Source organism: Argiope bruennichi, chromosome X2, assembly GCF_947563725.1.
Source record: "Argiope bruennichi chromosome X2, qqArgBrue1.1, whole genome shotgun sequence".
In the NCBI taxonomy this organism is placed as follows: domain Eukaryota; kingdom Metazoa; phylum Arthropoda; class Arachnida; order Araneae; family Araneidae; genus Argiope; species Argiope bruennichi.
The window spans coordinates 9,280,813-9,301,021 of record NC_079163.1 but is presented as its reverse complement, the minus strand read 5'-3'; the positions used below and the strand labels follow the sequence as shown (position 1 = coordinate 9,301,021).

Sequence of the window (20,209 nt, the reverse complement as noted above, 5' to 3'; positions counted from 1 at the left end):
TTTCAATACTACATTAATATTTGTTTTTTTTCCGCTTCCAGAGGTCGTAAAAAGTGCTTATTTTGTAAGATAAAATTTGACTAGCTGCAGGAAGAATTTCCCAATAATTGTTAGAGACCATCCATCTGAACATGGAGCATTATCTTTTTTCTTAAATTTAATGACTTCTCCGAATACAGTTGGAATGAATTGCAAAGTAGGGAACAAAAATGTCAGTGACATCAGAGTTGCTGAAACTCAAAAGAATCTTGATTATCTTGAGAAAGTGTTGTTTTGCTGATGTGTCCTGCTTTCAGAAAATCATTAGTTGATTCAACATTTCCTTTCCTTACTTATCTGATGGATCTTATCCATTTTTTAACCCCCATAACATTTTTAATTTTTGAAAATTTATTCCTTTTGATTATTGTTTTAAATGGAATAATGCTTTTTTGGGGGGGAGGGGGGATTATATTTGTTATTTGGCAAATTCTTTCTTTGCAATGAGTTTTCTTTTATATTTTTCTTCAACATGTGTTAAATTTGAGGGCTTCTCATTATCTCATGCCTAGTATTTAACTTGTTAAAATTCTGTGTATCTTTAAATTTTTTTCTTGCAGTTTTACTTTCATATAAATTGTAATCCTTCATCAAAATCTTTTTGTAAATGTTTCAAAATTGAAGCATCAGTTTGAAAAGTACTAAATGTCTCAATCATTGAATGCAGGTCTCCCTGAGACTTATATTGTTATGTATAATTATTAAATGCTATTTTTCCTTCAATGATGTTTTGAATTTTTATTTAAAGCACTGCAAAATCGCATCAACTTTTAGAGAAATTTTAAAAGTGAAGTTATATGAGTCTTTTGATGCCTTGATATGATGTTTTTTATGTGTGTGCGTGTAATTGGTGAATAGATGAATTCCCACGTGTATTTTTATTTTTCATTTGTTTATCAAAATGTTTTTAATTTTAAAATAACTAAAATATTAATAAATAATAATTAAGGTATCCAGTTTAAAAATGGTTATGATATTAATGATATATTAAAAGTCAAAAAGTTTCAAGATAGTAGAAACTGAAAGCTCTTTGAATTCAGAAGATATAGGGGAATTATATGAAATGCAGTTGCAGAAAGGTTTTTGTTTCTTTTAAATTATATAAGAGAATTCATTTAAAAAGGATTAAATTATTTCGTGTATTTTACTTGAGCATGTATTTATTATTGCTTGATTTTAGCTATAATATGTGGAAAAGTGCTGTGCATTGCATATCTATCCTGGATGCTCTTATAAGTTTGGTTTTATATTGCAAGTCAAGTGAAGTTCCCATGTGTAGGCCAAAATTTTTCATTCCCAATAAGGATGTTGAGGTAAATATAAAATATTTGCTAGCTTGTGAAATCAATCATTGTTTGATAATGCGTTGTTGCTCTTTATATCGTATAAAATTAGAGTACTCAGCTTGCTCCAATTATTTTATGCATTGTTATGTCCCTTTAGCTCTTAATATTGCTTTATATTAAATCTAATGATTGCAAGCACTTTGAAAATGTCATACCAGGGTCAGAGAACATGGGGCTATAGAGTTTCTTAGATTTTAATAATAAAATTTATATTTACTGCATGTGTGTTTATTTGTATTTGAAATTTAGTTGCTAAGAAAGTCATTTCAGTAAAATTTTTTAAATATTTTGTTTAAGTAATCTAATTATTGTTATATTAAATAAAATTTTGTTTAAATTTATCGTGTTTTATGGCATTTTTTTTTTTTCCAATTCTGAAGCTTTGTTTTGTTTTTAAAAACTACTTTACTTGAATTGAGAACTAGAGAAGTTTTGTGAAAAGAGTTGTAATAGTGGATTATTTATCTTGGTTTCTTGACTAAAAACGTATCAAAAATTTCAATAGTTCATACTTCGTCATTTTTTAAAACATATAAATTTATTTTTGCATATTTAACAAATATTTTTTCCAGTCGACCATTATCTTCAGCAACAACTAGTTTTACTAATATGACAGTTAATGCTCTTCTTTGCCATAGATTTTCAAATATTAAATCCTTAATTTTGGATGCATACATAACATAATTTGCTATTTTTAATGCCTGCTGTTTGGTGAATGTTTGAAAGACCTTTACTGAAGATCATTTGTCGTTAAATAGAGATCATTTGTCATTAAATAGAAATTTTACATTTTGCAGGTTGAAATTTTGTGTTGTAAAAACATATCTACTAGATACTTTGAAAAAATCTACAAATTATAGCATTTTCATTGGATTTAAATGAATTTTCAAGCAGTAATAATATGAGCAAATTATTTTTCCTCCTCTTAGTGGAACATCTGGTTTCCAAAAATGTTGTAATAATAAGTTTGAAGAGCGTTTTTAAAAAATTTCTAAACTTTTTGGAAGTAACCATATTTTCTGGGCAAATCTTATGGCTATTTTAATGGATTCTTGCAGAATTTTGTGAAGGACATTGATGTTAAAACAAGAATTGCAAAAGATTAGGCTATTTGTTGGATATTGATGTTGGTGCATGTCATGATATTCATAATGCCAACAAAAAGTTTTATTTCTTGCTGTTGGTAATGACTGTTGGCCTGAGAACTTAATGAGAGACATTTTTAATGATGCAAAATGTTCGGCTGACATTACAGAATTTCTTATTGAGTTATGCATCGTATTAGATGTTCCCAGTATATTTCTCTATTAAATGTCATTTCTCATTGTTAGTTGTCATGATACTGCAATAAGCATATTACACCTGAGTCCAAGTCTTTTGTTTTATGCATTCCTCAGTAGCAGTGACAAAACTATTTATCTTCAATATGCTCTATTTACAAGTGTAGAAATGTTGATTCAGGACATAAGCACAAATGAAGGAAATGCTGAAGTTATCATCAAAAAATATAACTGAAAATTGAAAGTGAATATTGAATAAATCAAAATCTCTTTTATTGTTGAAGAAAAATTCGTGAATCCATTTTTATGTTGCGCTTTACCTCCATTAAAGAAATATGTATTCATGTTTCATTCTAAATAGATATCCATGATACATGCATATTCGTAAGCTGTTTGAAGCGCAGACGCAATTATTTGTATAATTTTTCCTTATTGTCTTTGCAGGAATATTTACTCAAAAGACTTTTTTAGAGTATTGATGTAATGAATGTTGGGAATCATATAGTTTGAGTTAAATGTTTATTGGTGCAGAAAGTCGATCTATCACATTTAAATGTATTTAATAATTGTATGTAAAATAATGTCTTTATAATGTTAAAAACGTCTATGCAAACTGCTGATTATTTGTAAAAGAAATGACCTCTAGCAGATCCTTTATTTAAGTGCCTTTCCTGTATTGATCCAGCTGCTAGAGGAGAAAGAGGCTACAGAAGTCATATTCCCATAGACCTTTATAGAATCAGTCTTATTTCTATATATATTTAGTGGTTAAAATTATTCAGTATGGAAAAATATCCTACCAGTTAGATGGCAAAAGCTGTAATCAGTTGTTTTCATGATGTTTTTTCATCATGTTTCATCATGTTTTTTCTGAAGTTGAAGGCCCTATCAACATAATGTCAGACCTAATGGATAAAATATCAGGAAGAATGAATATTGAAACATATTCTACAATTTATATTGTAAAATACAAAAAGATGATCTAAAAGCAGTCTGTTGTTGAATATTTTAGGAGAATGTGTTTTTGCTTGATGTATTAATTGTATATTCTGCAAAAATTTTAAATCATTGAGAAAATGCTACTGGGAGAAACTTGTTAACAAGGAAACAACAATGAAGGAGGAAAAATAGACTCCTCTCCCAATCAAAGAAAATAAAATAAAATAGCAGGGTGCAATATAAAAAAAAAAGCTTGAGCTTTTGGCTTAAAAAAATTACTGGTTAAAAATAGTGTATTAAGAAATGAAGTTTTTTACATGACCATTTTCTATCTTTTATTTCGGTTTTTGTGTTATATTTTACCTAGTTTTCATTTTAAAATTTTTAAGTAATTCATTTTTTATCCATTAGTCTTTTTTTTTTAAATAATAATTCTACAATATTTTTTTTTATATTTCAATAAATTTATTTTATTACTCGATTAAAAATCAAGAGTCCGATCCTGGATGTGTTAAGAAAATTGTTTTATTAAATTAATAATTTGTAAATATTTCTAATTAATATGTTATTTATTTCTATGTGAAAATGTTTGTTTTTGTCTAATACTTGAGTTATAATTCCAATTTAATTTTTAAATGGTGAAAGAATTATATTTTTGATTTTGATAAACAATTATAATCTTAAAATCATTAAAAGTTTTAAATTTTGGGATTTTAATAGTGAGAAATTAAAGAGAACAAATGATTATTTACTAAATACATAAACAAACGGTTTCGACTTTAATAATAGAAATGAAACAGTAGAAAGCAAGTGTTAAGAATTGAATATGTAGCCAGATGGCCAAAAATTGTAATGATCTGAGAAGGGTTGTATACCAGATATTTTACAAATTCTTGACTTGACTTAACATAAACAGTATGAAATGCATAGCAACAAAAGATGTTAGCTCCCAAGTTTTACAAATAGCAGCTGTTTCTACAAAGTAATAAATAAGCAATGTTGCAGTTGTGTTGAGCATACTATTTCCATTAGTGAAAATTTTGGGATTAGCGATTTAACAATGAAAAAAAGAAAAAAGCCGTCATTGAAATTCAGAGGAATGCAAGGAAAGTGAAACTGTTTTCTTTTCTTCTGTAGACTCAACCATTTATTGCAATATCTAGCTTACGTATTTTCGTGAACTCTAGAAAAAGTTACTGTAAGGTTGACAATCCATTAAGAATTAATATTGTTTTAATGAAATTTATTTCACTTCAGTTATGATTGTCTTTATAAAGGAAACTCTGAATAGTTTGTGTTAAAGCAGCATCTAGTAATGGTTGTGCGATGGTAATTGCGCTTGTATTATGATCTCGAAATGAAACCCATTTTGAACAGTAAGTTTTGACATTTTAGTGCTAGATGAGCATAATAGGTATCCTTGGTGCTTATTCCTCAATCATCTAGATGCAGTAAGCAATAAAATAATGGTGTATCTAGACATTAATGGTGAATATATTTTATTTTAATTTATCATTCGCATTTTTATATTTAAAATTCCTTACTTTATTTTTCTTGGATTTTTACTTCTACAAGAGTGGGAATCTTGTACTGTATTCGAAAAGTTTGTACAGAATATGATTCTCTTTTGATTGTTTTGACATATTAGTTCTGTCATGATGTCTTTATCAATCCAAACACTACAGCCAATTCATCCATGATTCATCTCAATTGATTTTGGATACTAAAGTGTGGGTATGCAAATTTTTGTTTGAAATTATCAGAGTATTCAAAATATGATCTAGTGTAAAGTTAAACCTAGGAAAAACCGTTTTCTTGCTAAGAAAATTTTCAAAACATTTAAATTCTTAAAAATGCATGTATTGCCAACTCTTATTATTTTTTAGATACTTATTTTGTGTAAAATTATTCTTTTATCTGTTTCAGCCTCACTTAGAAATTATCGATGGTCGACACCCTACCTTTTTGAAGTATTTTACTGGAGATGATTATATTCCAAATAGTGTGTACATTGGACCAAAACGAGTAAGTAATATAGCTCTTCTATTTCTTTTTTTTTCTTGTACTATTTTCTTTGCTTTCGCTTTGCTCTAATGATATGTTTCCTTCATATCTTATTATTTTTATGATAATTATACAGGGTGTTTATAAAGTCCCGGACCCATTTTGATGTTTAATAACTCATAAAATAATAAAGATATAAACACACTTATGACATTTATTGATGGAATAACTCATATATTTTCCTTTTCAGGTTTGAATATTTTTACTTTTGTAAATATCGTCTGCGCGTGTGGTTAATTTCAGATAATTTCATTTTCCAGTCTAAATATCTGTACTTTTCTAAATATTGTCTGCTTATTAATTGCATTTTTCTCTCTTTTGTTTTTGTCAACTATTGCAATGTTATGTTTACTTTTGATGTGTTTGTTCTATGTAGTAATTTGTATGTGATGTTTTATTTGAGCGGAGATTCGATATTAAGGAGAATGCATACACCACAAGAGAAAGCACAGATTTTATGGTGGTTCATAGAAATGAAATCGATAGTGCAAGCACAGAGAAATTTTAGAAGAATTTACCAAAAAGATCCTCCATCCAAAAACAGCACCTTGCGGTGGAAAAAGAATTTTCTAGAAATTGGAAGTATCGAAGATAAGAAACGTTCCAGACGACCTTGCACAAGTGATTTTGATGTTGAGCGTGTCAGAGAGACATTTTTACACAATCCTAGAATATCTGTGAGATCAGCGGCAACAGAATTGGATATACCAATTTCGACGGTGTACAAGGTTATTAAGAAAAAATTAAGACTGCATGCATACAAAGTTCAAATTGTTCAAGTTTTGGAACCGAACGATAGACCTAGGAGGATGGCCTTTGCAACAGATATGATAAGGAGGATAGAAGATGCTGCTGATTTTCTGAAGAGCATAATGTTCTCCGATGAAGCATCCTTTCATGTTTCTGGCATTGTTAATCGCCATAAAGTGCGTAAATGGCTCTGTGGATGCCGACATGCTTGTCGCTACCTGGTGTGAAATTGACTATCGACTTGATATTCTCCATGCGACGAAGGGGGCACACGTGGAAGTTCATTGACAAGGGTCATGAAACTTTTTGAGTCTATTTAACCATTTATGTTATTAATTTAAATCTATCTTTATTATTTTATGAGTTATTAAACATCAAAATGGGTCCGGGACTTTATAAACACCCTGTATGTTATTTATTATTAAATTTAATTGCATTACCTATATTTTTTCTGTAAAGCAATTCCTATGATGAGTTGCACATCAAACTATATATAACATGACATTAAGTTATACGATTCAATGTACAATTTTTGTATCTGCTACTCAACTTTTTCTCCCCTTTTAAGGATTTCTGATTTAAAGAAAAGCAGGTTCTGAAGTAAACATTATTAAAACATGTTTCTAATTAGATCACGAAAGTAGCATTTAGATGCTGGGTTGTTGTCTGTAGTTAAAGAACATTAACAAAGATGTTGTTTCTCTGTTATTCATTTGCATAGACAGACAACACATACAATAGATTCTCTAATCTGGCTTTTCACCCTTTCAATCCCTCTTGAAAATCCAGTATTTTCAGAAGCACGAGGTAGAGCGATAAAGGGAAAATATGCATTTAGAATATATGAAAATACCAAGTGATTCAAAAGTCCGTTAACTTCTGAAAATTCAATAATTTGCGCAATATAGGTAGGGAAGTAAAAATAAACACACATGCTTGAAATTATATGCGTTTTTATTGATAGCACTTCATATGATAACAAAAGCAATAATTAACAGACTTATTGATTTTTAACAAAGACTATGTTCTTGAAAAAGGCTCAACATGTCCGTCGTCATTCACCAGCGATACCTGTAGTCGAGGGACAATGTTGTGAATAGCATTATACAGCATATATGTGGGTGTGGTGAAAAACTGTCTTCGAATGTTGTCATTTATCAACCCTAATTAGCGGATGATCGTGGTAGACTTACAACTTTAGGTAATCCCACGACCAATAATCACATGATTAGGATCTGGGGTCGTGGGAGGCCACACATGACAGAAGTGACAGCTAAGCATGCGATTCTCACCAAATGATGTGCGCAAGAGATCTTTCACACGGGTAGCAATATGGGGTGGCATATAAGTCGTACCAGCAAGTGCCTATCAGCCAGTCTAGGAATAATTCGATTCTGCAGCATATCAGCGAATCAGTCACGCTCACAGTTTGAAAAGCAGAATCACTCGAAGGAATAAGGTCCGATCGCGATAGATATAGTAATTCCGCATCACACCGTAACTTTCTCGTCATGCAATGGGATTTCCTCGTAGTTCTGGGACTTTCGGCAGCCCAAATTCTGCAGCTGTGGGAGTTGACAGATCCTCAGAATGTGAAATGGGCCTCACCTGTCTGCAACATGTTAGACAGCCAAGCTCCCCCCCCCCCTTCCCCATTTCAATAAAGCCGTCATTTCAAGAATGTGTGTCAATTTTTACATCTCTACCTACATTACTCCATGAATAAATGAATTTTCAGATGTTAACGGATTTTGGAATCACTCGGTGTATAGAGTATTGTATTCTTATTTTAGTGACTTGGGCATGATGCATACAACATTATTCTGAATTATATTTCATAATACATGTTATATATAGTATAATTTTTTATGCAAAGTGGAATTCTTGTAGCATTTCCGGTAGAAGTTTTAATATTAAAATATGTTTTTTAATGAACTTCTATTAATTTTAGTTTTCTGATTTATATCTGCTGAATTACTGAGAATTTACTGTATTCTTTAATAGTATGGTAAAAAATTGTTTGGAAAAGTTGTATCACAAAGAAATATGTCAGATGGTGCGAAAAAAATTCAAATTTATATTTCAGAGTCGCTGTATTGCCGGAAAATTGTGATTGGTATTTATTTAAATAACAAGAAAAAAATAATTCAAGTCTAATAGATGTACCTGTCTTGTTGGGCTGTAATCCTGTTAATAATATCTAGGATATGATTGCCACTGATTTACTAACGAAAATTGTAGAAAATCTCTGGCATAGTGTAAAAAAAATTATTTGTAATGCATTTTAGATGTAAGTCTACATTTGGTAACACTAAAAGTTTTGCTTCTTTGCAGTGGCATCTTCTCTACACATAGTGTTCATGAGCACTAAAATGAAAATTAAAAATTAATATCGATTTGAAAGAAATAATGACCCATTAACAGAAGAAAAAAAAATGCCAAATACAAAAGAACCCTCTGAAAAAGTATTAATAGTAACCACCAAATGAAGTGAGAATACTTTGAATCAGTAGATCCTAGCTAATAAACCTTGCTACAATTCCGTATTTACAAAACGTAAAAAAATATGAAGCTTGCAATCTCATAGTTAATACTATAATATTCTTTTGACCTGATCTCGCCCTCCATCAACAATTCTCTTTCTCGTTAACCATTGTTTCCTTGCAGTGTTATCTTCTCTATAATATTCAAAAACATTGAAATTGAAACCAATCGATAAATCGAATGAAAACGAATAATAATCTATTAACAGTCACTGTCAAATAGAAAAGAAAATGATAGAAATAACTTCCAATAATCTTGTGACGTGAGAATATAATAAATCGGCACAATACAAAACAAGAAAAAGTGCCCACATCAGCTTATTGAACTTTGTTGTAAGCCAACATTTATGTAAAAAAAATTAAAGTTTACTATCTAGTAACCAATTTATATTTCTTCTTAGCTATATTTACACTAAAAAATAGCTTGTTGCTAGATGTCAAAGCAGAAGTTAGAATTCCACATCTGCGGTGATATTTTATAAGTCCCTTCTCCCCCTCCCCCGAACTTTACAGATTGTTCTATGTAATTTTATATATTTATCTTCTAATCGCTCAAATTATTCGAAAAAAATAGAAAATTTCACTCTTTAGTACTTTTTTTGTTTTGTTATTTTTTATGTCAATTTGCAAAAAGTTGAAATAGATACTGCTATCAAAGAAAAAATTATTTATCTAGTTAAAGGATGTCTTCAGTTCGAGCCTCGGTTGAAAAGTTTCACTACTATTCATCTAAAGAATCTAGCTTGTCCTTACTGGTTAGAATAAGTTTTCAAACTTCCTTCCTGATCTCGTTAGCTGCTGGGTGACTCACCTAAGGTTCTTTCCTACTGTCTAATTGTACCGAAACATCTTATCTGATTAAATGACGCCTTCTCTACTGTAGTGAAAAGATAGCAAGGATTAATTAATGTCAATTAGACGAGAATCGTGGCTGCGAATATGAATCTCGGTGTAGGTGTAGCTTTTTCTCTTTAGCCTAGTCTTCGACTTTGTTATCTTGGTATCTAAAATGTCAGTTTTTTGCTAATCCATGCTTTTTATGAAGGTAAATAAATCTTTGTTGAATCTTGCCTTTAGCATACATACAATTAATGAAAATTCGATACTTGCAAATTTATTTTATAAGAGCCGTACACATCACCGCACATTTACAGGCAGAAGCATCACAGTATTTTAAACTCATAAATATTTTCTTTAAATAAAATTTCTCCTAATATCGTCCCGTAGCATTTTAAAAAATACGGAAGCAACTTTAAAAAATTGCTAAAAAACAGTGGAATTATTCTCCATCTCCCCCTTTGAATATTTAGAAGTTTTGTGCAATTGGCAGATTTTTGCTATTTCATCAGCCCTTTGGATACATATTTATTTGAAAAGATTTTTTACGCTTAGAACTGTTTTTATTTGCTGAAGAACAAAATTGTATACTGTTACATATCTATAAATCTCTCTTTACGGTGATGGGAATAATGTAGCAAGGAAACTATAGTACAGATTCATGTTATGGATCTTTAATAATGTTAACTTGCCACGTTAACGACATAGTGGATGGTAGTAATGAAGGAATAGTAGCCGTTCTTGTCCAAATAACGAAAAGGACAATTAACTTATTTACTATGTAATTAATTTACTACTCCCTTCAGGTTAAAATTAAAGATTACCACTGGTGAAAAACAGAGATACGAAGGAAACTGAATGCAGCATTCGAATGTAGATCGAAGAAAATCTCGAAACAAGTTTTACTTAATTGATATCACCGATGCATGTATTCTCACACTGGATTTCCCTCAAAAATTTAATTTAATTTTAGACTTGGAGAAGAATCAGATACAGATAAAAAGAAAAGTAATTTTAGGACGAAGGAAGGAAGGTAAAAGTTATGGTGTGTAATCACAGAGTATTATGATACCAGCATTATCAAGCATGATCTTATTCAAGGAATTTTTGAATATTCGGAACAATTCATGAATGCTTTAACGGAATTGCCTATGCAAGTCTCTCAGAATGATGTCCTTATTCCAGTTACACTCGTTTTGAAAAGGAATGTCATCCCTGTTTGGGTTCTGAATTCGTAAGTCCAAGACTGTGGATTAAGAATCTATTATTATGACCTGTGGGCCATTAGTTGATAGCAAGAATTTTCTGTAACGCATTATCTCCTAATGATCTTCGGGAATCTTGAAGAATGTAACAAAGAGCAGCGGAAAGCAATACGAAAGTGATTTAAAGAGTCTGAAACTTTTTACAAGTGACTTTGATGTTTATGATATGACACGTTATAAAATTAATGCAGGTGATCATCCAACAATCAAACGATATCCAAGACGATTGCATCTTTCCGAGAAAGAAGCTGAAGTTTTGATGATGGAATAATTGTGGAATGTTCTACTGTGTTAAAATGAAAAGATTAATCAACACAATTCTGTGTTTATTACAGGAAAGTAAACGAAATTTCAAAAGTGAGCAGATAATTTCCAATACAAATAGACATCACTCTGAATCCTTTTAATTGCAGGCTGTGGAATTAAAAGGAATGTGTTAAGAATATGAAACATCTATTTCCAGTCTAAAATTTTTCTTAGCATTCGAACAATGTTTGCAGTTCTCAATATAGAGTGTTCTAGAGAGCATTTACGACGCTGGATTTCGAAATTCTATCATGTCACCTGAAGGTTTTGACCAATAAGCTGTATAACCTACATGCTCCTTAAAATTCATAAGCTATCCTATGGAGACATTATTAATTCAAATAAGAAATTGCCGTTCATTAAAGTAGTGATGGAAGTGTTCTTAAGAATTTACAATGACTACTGATTACTTGCAGGTTGCACAATAATTTCCTTCAGGTTTACCCAAGCTCTTGCTAAAATAAGTTGTGACATCCTCATTTTCAATTATCTACAAAAGCACGCTTATTCCTTCATTTACCTGAATCTGTTAAAAATATTTATAATTCTTTCTTTTTTACAATATATGGAATGTGGCATGTAACATGGCTATCACATATTAGTGAAAATATAAAGACAGTAGATTTTGAATTTTTAATGATAAATTAAACTCATCAGCTGTAATTTTTTTTAAAAAATGCATGATGCATCCTAGCCATCAAATGTACTCAAGGGGTTAAGATGTACAAAGTTTTACACATTTCTGAAATTTTCAGACTCACCGTTCCAATGACAAGCTGCAAAGGAACACAAATTTGTCACACAATGCTATAAAAGTATGTATGCTGTCGTTAGACAGTTTTGAAATGCTGGCATTCTACTAGCTATTTCATTAGATATAAGTTTCGATTAGTAGTCTATTCTCTATATTTTTCTAAATCCGCAAGTAATTATTTTTAAAAGTAAAAATCAGTCTTTTAACATCTACTGAAGACTTAGTGAATCATACTAATATTAAGCTGCATACTGGGGGGGGGGGGGCATTTCTGGTGGCACTTCGAAATGAGAAATTTTTTTTTATCGATTCCATTGAAATGAAAGAGAAATTTTTGATAAAATTTCAGATATGATATTTAGAAAATTGGAATATTTCCAAAATTACTGAGGTCAAATATATAGAAATGCTCTGTTTGGGCTGTTAAATATAATGATGTGCAGAAACATGAAATGTACTAATAGAAAAGCAGAGTTTGTCATGTGTATTTAACTTCTTCGGAATTATGAAATGCTTGTTTACTTTTCTTCTACTCCATGCATGGGTGAAATATTTAAGTTTTGTCACTGGCCTGTTTCGAGTTCATTGATTAAATTCAATAGTATGCGAAAGCAGAAGCAGTTATAAATGATGTAGAAGAGCCGATTAGTGAAAATGAAAATACACTTACTACATGTGGTGATTGTACATTACTTTATGCTTGACAGTTAATTTTATTTTCTGTGCTTCCTTAGCTTTTGCATTTATTCTTTCTCAAATAAATAACACATATTACAAAAGTAAAGGATTAAACATATATTAGTAGAGAATAAACTTGAATTAATCAACAATAGATTAAAACTTTATTTAATTGCCTATGGAGAAGTGTTTATTCGCTTGGCTATCAATTTTGCAAATGCAATTTGGAATGACAGGCCAGAACAGGGGAAATTACAGTTTCTGCTGGATTATTATATGGAGAGCAGGTTCAACAAAAGCCAATTTCTTTTCTTGACTGAGAGATTCATGAAATAAGTTTTAAAATTCAAGAATTAAATGTCCTTGCCCAAATCAAGTTTTTCACGCTGTCTTATTTATTAAATGATAGTATGGGTGCCGATTATCTGATAGTTATGTTATTGACTAAAAACCGTTCCATATCGAAATAAAAAAATATATTTAAAATATATAGCGCGAGTGAAGATGAGACAGAAGCAGGGAAAGATCCTCTTGTAATGTTACAACTCATGCAAGGTGATAGATTAGAAAGCTCTGTTCCTGATGTTATTGAAATTATAAGAACTTATTTAGCAATGACTGTGTGTTTTGCAAGATGTGAGAAAAAAATTTCAAAATTAAAATTGATTAAAAATTATTTATCATTAGTAAGCATTTTAAGATTAAGGAATCTTGCAATGTTATTTAAATATAAATTAAATTACGGAATAGATTGTAATAATACTATTGGCAGTTTTGATGATTTAAAAAGTAAAGAAAGTTTATTCCTTAGTGTGAGTGTTTTTTACGTAATTTGCAAAGGAATGGTGGTAATTGTTTTTGTCTGAATGGCAAGTTTAGCTGCACTAATATAGGCACAGTATATTAACTATTATGGTGTTTATAATTTTTCACACAAGATTATTTTTTTTATATCAATGTAATTATTAAGCTTTTATCGATTTTTTATAATAATGGTAATTGGTGGGGAATCGATGAAACTAATTAGTATTTAAATTTTATTTTTATATAGTTGCTTTTGATACAAATTTAAATAATATAAAATAAGCAATACAAAGTAGAAGTTAAATCAGAATTTTCTAGTTTAAATAAGAGAAACTTTATAATATAAAATTTTATTATTTAATACTATATATGTGTTTGTGTGTTATTTTACACAATTGGTGTGTATAATGATCCTATGTAATGATTTAGAAGTTAAAATTATATTCATTTAAATTAAAATGCATGATGTGGTCTTTTTAAAATTTTATTGTTAGCAGTTGTTTTTAAAATGTTAATTACTTTTTTTTATTTCACCTACATTTTTATGCTTTTTAAAAGCAGTAGAAAAATTATAAAGGCTCTGAAAATTTTCAAGAAATTGTCCAAATACTTTCTCTTGCTGATTTTCTTAGTTAATTAATTCATTTATTTTGAAAATTAAATTTCTTGGTGGTATCTTTTGAAAAGTATTGGGTTCTTTTGTCTCTAAATGTTTTTTGTTGAAATAAGTTACCATAACAGAACATAAATGGCTTAAGAATGGAATAATTGTTCTTCAGTGGGCCTGCCATTTTTTAAGCATATTTAATTCCCAACTACATTTCAATGAAATTATACCCTTTATTATTTTTAAACTTTAAAACTTTCCTTTCTATAAATGTTTAACTATTCATTTATGATTTTATCATTTATATACTTGTCTGGACTGTTAAAAAATTATTATATTGATTTTGTTTACGTTAATTATTGTATCATTGTCGGAACATTTTGAGCAAAATCTGTTTCTTAAGGTTTTTTACCTTGTAATTGCCTTTATTACTTATAGAATAACAACAATACAGAAGTGAATAGCGGAGGAAGATTAGTATTGGTAACTGGCCCAAATATGGGTGGTAAATCAACTTTAATGAGACAAGCTGGCACACTTATAATAATGGCACATTTAGTAAGTAATTATTTATGAACATGTTTCTTAGTTGATATGTTATATGTGTTTTATTTTGACATTATATAATTGAATATTTGCTTAATGTTTCATTATTTTCAGCCCTGTTAATAATAATATCAAGTACAAAATACTTAGAAATTATTGAAATTATCTAAATTGAATTGAAGTTAGATGACGAGGGTGACACCTGAATCGGTACCCACTTTCCGAATTTCCGTATCCCCCCAGCAGTAGAATATTTAGTTTAGACGGATTTAACGTGCAGAAGACCGATCTTTTTGTGAAATTAAGTTTCGAGCCTCTAAACTCCCTCTCCCCTTCCGATCCCGAAGTCAAGATCTTGCCACTTGTCTATCAAGGAAGGAATCATGAAAGAGACAAATATTGAGGAGGGAAATTTAAATGAAAAAAAATATAATTTCATAACATGTAATCTATCTAACGTATAATCTAATCTGTGGTATAATCTATCGCCACATAAAGCAGTAGCTGAATTCACTCAGTAAACATTTTAAAGAATTTAGAATACCATCAACATCAGCAAATTCAAAATATTGCATGCATTTTGAGGATCAGATGGCTAAAGAAATAAGCCATTGACATAAAGTAATAATCTGATTTCTTGATATTTTTACGGAAAATGAAATTTTATTTAGGAAAGGAAATTGCTGAAATCAAAACAGATATAAGAGGGTTGTTCCATAAGCCAGAGGCTTTTCATTATTATCAAAATCTAATGAGTTGGAAAGAGTTATTAGTGTAAAAATCATAAATTGAAAGAATTTGTTATATATATATATATATATATGAAAATAAACAAATTTTATGCGCACATTTAATTGCAGATTTTTATATCCAAGCTCTGTTTACTTATGTGTTTTGTTCGAAAAATTGAAATGTGAATTAAATAAGTTATATTAATTTTTTGTAGTATTGTGAGTTGTAACGTAATAAAATAATTTTAGATATGCAATAAAAATGCTTTATTAAAGTCTTGCAAACAAAACTTGTGTAAAAAAACGTTTTGAATAATTTAGTGTCAATGTTGGTGAAGTAATTATTGGTGGTATTTGTGTTTAAAATTGAATACTTACTTAGTTAATACCTAAATTTGTTTTGTAATTATGTACAAAAAACTCTTATCTTAATGCCGGTTCTTATTTTTTACTAAAGGTACCTAAAAAGTGTTGATAAAGTGCTTATCATTTTTTAAAAATGAAATTCGAATATGCTCCCTGAAAAAGAAAAAATCTTCTTTTAATAATATAATGTTTTTAGAATAAATTGACATCTTGTATGAAGATAAAATTTTAAGCTGAGACTTAACCAATTATTTACTTTTGCACTAGGGATCCTATGTCCCTGCGGAGTCTATGAGCTTAACACCAGTTGACAGGATTTTCACAAGAGTTGGAGCTAGTGATCGAATCAGCAAAGGTGATACTGTTTACCAAATAATTTTTGAAACTTAGATTCTTTTTAAAGGGTATTTGATTAATTGAAAGTTTTTAAAATGGTGGGCACAAAATGCATGTCTCTTTAATTTTTAGTTATCCATTTACACGATAGAATAATTTTTATTTCATATATTTCACTATTTCATATATTCATTATTTCAACTAAATGATTCTATTTCATATCGATGATGTTTTGCTTAGCGTGTATAAACAAAAAGTCTTGTGTATTGGCAAATGTGGAGTTTTAAAGAATAACTATTGCATTTTAACCTTGAAATTCTATGAGTGTTTTTTTTCCCCATTATTAATCTTACATTGCTAAAATTGTACTTTAAAATGTTCATTGGTGTTTATTATATATTTGTTAGTGTGCTTTACATTTTTGAAATCATTAGCAAAATAAGAATAAGCAGCTTCGTTTGCCCCCCCCCCTTTAAACATCTTTGTATAAGTGTTGAATTCACTGATAGTATTGTTACTTGGAACCCTAATTTCTATACATAAAAACGAAAATTTTGACTTTTAATTCTAGTGAGCGATTTTCTTGATTTTTATGAAACTTGAGCATTAGCTAATTCGTGTGTCTATGATGTGAAATTGTAAGTAGATGCTATTAATGTCTTTTTATAATAGGTTTGTTTTGATATGTTTTATAATTTTTCATAGCTGCATTTAATTTTAATTTGTCTTCATTGTATTAGTAGATTATTTTTTTATATACCATTTATAGCCTTAATTATGGTAAAGTGACAGTACTTGAAAAGCAACAAAGCGTATTGTTCTTGTTTGGTTTGTGCATTCACAAATCATTCCATAATCGCAGTGGCCCACAACTTAATATTGTGGGTTATGTTTTATATAATAAAGACCCTGAACTAGTTGATATATCTCTCCCGCCCCTTGTTGCTGGCGGTTAAAATCTCTTCATGTGAATGTTTTTAATTTATACGTATTTTTATATAAGGAATGTTTTTATATAAAATATTATAATGCATAAAATCTTATGGTCTGCAATTTTTACTTGTTTTAGTTAACATACGAATATTAGTTTCATTAATAATCTCGTAGCTCTTCGAAAAAATATGGAGTATGCCGGATGATTTTTAAAATCTGCTGAAACAGTGTTCAGTCCTTGAACACTTTTTGAATTTTAATTTATCCTTGGAAAATCTTTAAAAAGTAAACTATATTTGCAACTTTTTTTTTTAATTCATGGACCGGAAAAAGTTCTTTTCTATAAATACTGCTCTATGACTTCAAATGGCATTATAATAGTTTGTTTTCAAGTAAAATGGAGCCTCCAAGGGTTTCAAGTGTAGCTGGATTCACGACTCCTAAGTATCCAAGTGATCTGATATGCTTTCAAAATTTCCTTCCTTCATCGTGCTACTTTCGCTTATTTCTTCCTTCCAAAAACGAAGGGGGGGGGGGACTGTGTAATTGTGGAAACTCGACCCCTTTTTATTCGCCCCCCTTTTTTTCTGTATAGATCAGTCTCGATTTCAGAGGCTGTTCTCTTTCCATGAGATTCTGGGATTGCAGCTAATGAAGATGCGCGTGATTGCTGTAATTGCGTGTGAAAATAGAATTGACGGTCAAGAATAACAAAATTCAAGCATCACAGTGATGTTTAGTCATTCTCACGTTAGTTTATTGATAGATTTGTTTATTATTTGAAAAGCTGTGAGCTTATTCAGAGAGGATTATTTTTTAAAACAATGAGCTGCTCAAAATCCATATTTAATGCAGTTGGACGGATAAAAATATGAATCCTGACTTTGCTGAATGGGTTAGAGAAGTTTCACAAAACCCGCTTGCTGCTCGCTTTATAAGAAGATAATAAGCTTAAATAATAATTGATTTTGCAGTTCGCATCTTAAAGGAGCACAGTACCAGATGAAAGCGTCAAACTGGATGTCCGAAAATAAGCCAATTTCGAACTTTTTAATTCAAGAACAATAATTAAAAGCTGAACTTATATGAGCATTAAAACTTGTTGCGTCACATTCGTCCTTGAATGTGCTCAGTGACATATCGGAAATATTTTCGCATATGTTCACTGATAATAAAATAGCTTAAAAATTGTACTTTAGGTCATACAAAAATGTCATACATTATTATTATGGATTAGCTCCGTTTTTTGAACAGTCTCTTAAGAAATCTGTAAATAATAATAATGTTTTATGCTTTAATGAAACTTTGAACCGCATTTCACAAACGTACCAAATGGATCTTATTGTAAGGTATTAGTTTGAATCAATCAAGTCTCCACAAGATATTGTAATTCAATATTTTTAAGGCATGCCACTGCTCTAGAATTGTTTGAAAATTTTTAAGAAGTTATATCAAGTTTGAACATACAGTTACTTTTAAAAATTAATATGAATGAACCAAATGTAAATTAAAAAATTTTAAAATATATTAAAGAACTTCCTTGCAAAAATGACTGTAAAATTTTATATCTAGGTACTTGTGAACTACACATAAACCACTGAAGCGTTTCAGTGTGGTCATAAATCTACTGGATGGAATACAGAATATTTAAAGATAGTCCAGCTAAAAGTGCTGATTTCCTGGAAGTTCTTCTAAATTTCTATTAAGGTTTTGTTCTATCCGCTGCTTAGAAAATGGCAGTGTTTGCTCACGTGCTCTAAAAGTTTTTGACAACATAAAGAAATGTCTACATTTCAATAATAATAAAAATAATAATAATAAAACTTTGCATGGATCTGTGACGAATGATAATATTATAAATGGTTGTCAGAATAAGTTGATTCTAGCTAAAATTCGGTTCTACTCTTATTTTATGATATTCTTCAGCCATTTCTTAAAACGTTTCAGATATCTGAACTAATGACGCCTTTCCTCTATGAAAAACTTTTCATTTTTTAAAAAGCAGTTAAAGAAAAACATTGTCGAATGAAGCATAATCGAAGAAGCAAAGGCATTCGACTATTATTTTTGATAGAGCTTAACGATCCTAAGAATCTAAGGCTGAGAAAAAAATACCAACTTTGGAGTAATGACTACAAGTTACTTGATTATTAGTAGAGCTACTGAAATTGAAAGAGAGAGAGAGAGAAAAAAAATTTTAACGGAGAATTTTATGTTTGTGAAGAATACTGTAAAAAACGTATGCCGGAAAATGTTGCTGTTCCAAAAACTGCATATTGTTTAAATCCACATTTATTGAAGAACCTTGCTTTTTCCACTCATTAAAATTATGGAGTATTGTTATTCCATTATAAATGGAAGATGAATGCTGTGTGAGCATTGTTCTCATATATTGCATATACGTACAGAAAAACACAAAAATGCTTTTTATTTTCCAGATTTGAGTGGCAACATTTTCTGAGCGTATAGGTACCGGCTGGAACTAAGGTATAAGCGCCGAGGCTAGGAATATCCAGAGCCAGTGCCTTCCCTCGTTGGGCTTGGTAAACGGTGCTTTCGGGCTTGAATTAGTGTCATATTTGTGTTAATCATATTAGTGCCATGTTGGCACATCCAAACTTTCTCCCTTCAGTGTGTAACACAACGCTTCAGCTCCTGTACACAATTTTCCAATGTTCTTTCTGATTCAAAGGAAATCCAGAAAATAAAGACGATGTGAAAATTCATGACGAGTCTTCATTTCTTTAGAAAATAGTAATATGTGGAAGTGTTGGCCAAATGAAATTCATAAAGAAACTTCGATCGGATGACTGCTGATTGAAATTGGATCTCCCAAAAAAGACAAACAAATGTTAAAGGTAAAATATTTGTCGACGATTTCCGTTATAATTAGAATCCATCCAAAATTAAATTCATTAGAAGTTATATCCTGTGGTGAATAATTCAATTCAGCATAGAAAAAAAATTATTGAAAAGCTTAAAAGCCAGTGAGTGACCTATGTGTTGCCTATTATTATACGGAGGAATTGTCAATTCTTGAACACTAAACATCTAGTATTAACTTTCAGTTCCACTGCATTACCTG

General features: G+C 30.0%; 1 protein-coding gene across 1 annotated transcript in view; it reads left to right on the top strand.

The window, feature by feature from the left end:
- Positions 1-20,209, top strand: part of LOC129960899 (DNA mismatch repair protein Msh6-like) — a 100,586-nt gene that overhangs the window by 68,077 nt on the left and 12,300 nt on the right. Inside the window, exons 22-25 of the mRNA XM_056074617.1 lie at positions 1,220-1,352; positions 5,531-5,629; positions 14,651-14,770; positions 16,123-16,210. Coding sequence (XP_055930592.1) covers positions 1,220-1,352; positions 5,531-5,629; positions 14,651-14,770; positions 16,123-16,210 — 440 coding nt within the window. The remainder of the gene's footprint in view (positions 1-1,219; positions 1,353-5,530; positions 5,630-14,650; positions 14,771-16,122; positions 16,211-20,209) is intronic.